We start from the raw sequence: 1,124 nt of genomic DNA on the forward strand, positions 1-1,124 counted from the left end.
CGGCGAACTGTAGGGAGAAGATTCCCCCAGGCAGGGTTTCCCATCGCGCACCAGCACCGGCACCGCTATCCGCCGCGGGGGAGGGATCCCCACCATTTCCAGGGTCTGATCCTGTCTCTGCCTTTTGCATTTATACCTTCGATTCTGGAACCAAATTTTCACCTGGGTGGAGGTGAGCTTTAGGACGTTCGCTAGATGGTCTCTCTCGGGAGCCGAGAGGTATTTCTGCTGCTTGAACCTTCTCTCCAGTTCGTAGACTTGGGCTTGAGAAAAGAGGACGCGAGGTTTCCTTCTTTTCCTCTGTCTGGGGCGCTCGGGATCTTCCAGGTCTCTTTTCTCCTGCTCCAGGCCCTTGTGCAGGGAACACAGTTCTGCAGCAAAATAAACGGGCGAAGGAAAAAGGGGAGGAAAAAAAATGTGCAAAAAATAATAAAACAATGTTCAATAAACAGCATGCACCGTGAGCGAGCCCGGACTCTTGCCCCACTCATTGTTCTCCACCTCTAACCATCTTCAGCTCCTGCATCCCACAGCCAGGAGCTGCTTATCTTGCTCCCTCCTTCCTCCCATTCAAGCCCAACCAGTGTCCTTGACCAGATTGCCTTGCAGCATGCTCTGGCCGTGCTGGCAAGGCTGGAAGTACCTCTTTAGCAAATTTCCCGTCTATTTTGTTTGTTTGAAAACAAGGATGCTCTGTGCACTGATCTGAGCCGCGATCGCGCTGTGCCTCAGCCTGGATTTAACGCATGTAGCCTTGTACCGAATCCCACCCGACCCACGGGCGTACACTCGAATTAGAAACCGGATTTGTCACCTAATTTCTGTACAAACTCCAGGCTTGGCGTATCATCCTGCAGCTCTGCTCCGGCCCCGCTCGAGGGTCTCCGGGCCGGGGTCAGCAGGACGTTCCCCACGTGGGTCTATCCCGTTCCTGCACCGCAGGGCCCCGGAGGGGATGAAGATGCTGCTGCTCCCCGCACTCCTCCTCCCCCGGGCCCCGAGGCCGAGCGCACCCCGCACTGTCCCCTCTCCCCCGCAGCCCCGGCTGGGGGTCGCCTTCCCCCTGCCCTCCTTTTTTCTCCGCCCGGAGGCCACCGGCGAGCGGTTCGCGTTAACCTTCTTCT

The 1,124-nt window shown here is 57.1% G+C and overlaps 1 protein-coding gene across 1 annotated transcript in view; it reads right to left on the minus strand.

The window, feature by feature from the left end:
* NKX2-5 (NK2 homeobox 5) overlaps positions 1 to 1,124 on the minus strand; it is a 2,674-nt gene that overhangs the window by 1,281 nt on the left and 269 nt on the right. The window contains 1 exon segment of the mRNA XM_009069282.1: positions 9 to 409. Within this exon segment, the coding sequence (XP_009067530.1) occupies positions 9 to 409 (401 nt within the window).

The sequence above is a fragment of the Acanthisitta chloris genome, unplaced genomic scaffold (assembly GCF_000695815.1).
Source record: "Acanthisitta chloris isolate BGI_N310 unplaced genomic scaffold, ASM69581v1 scaffold20942, whole genome shotgun sequence".
In the NCBI taxonomy this organism is placed as follows: Eukaryota; Metazoa; Chordata; class Aves; order Passeriformes; family Acanthisittidae; genus Acanthisitta; species Acanthisitta chloris.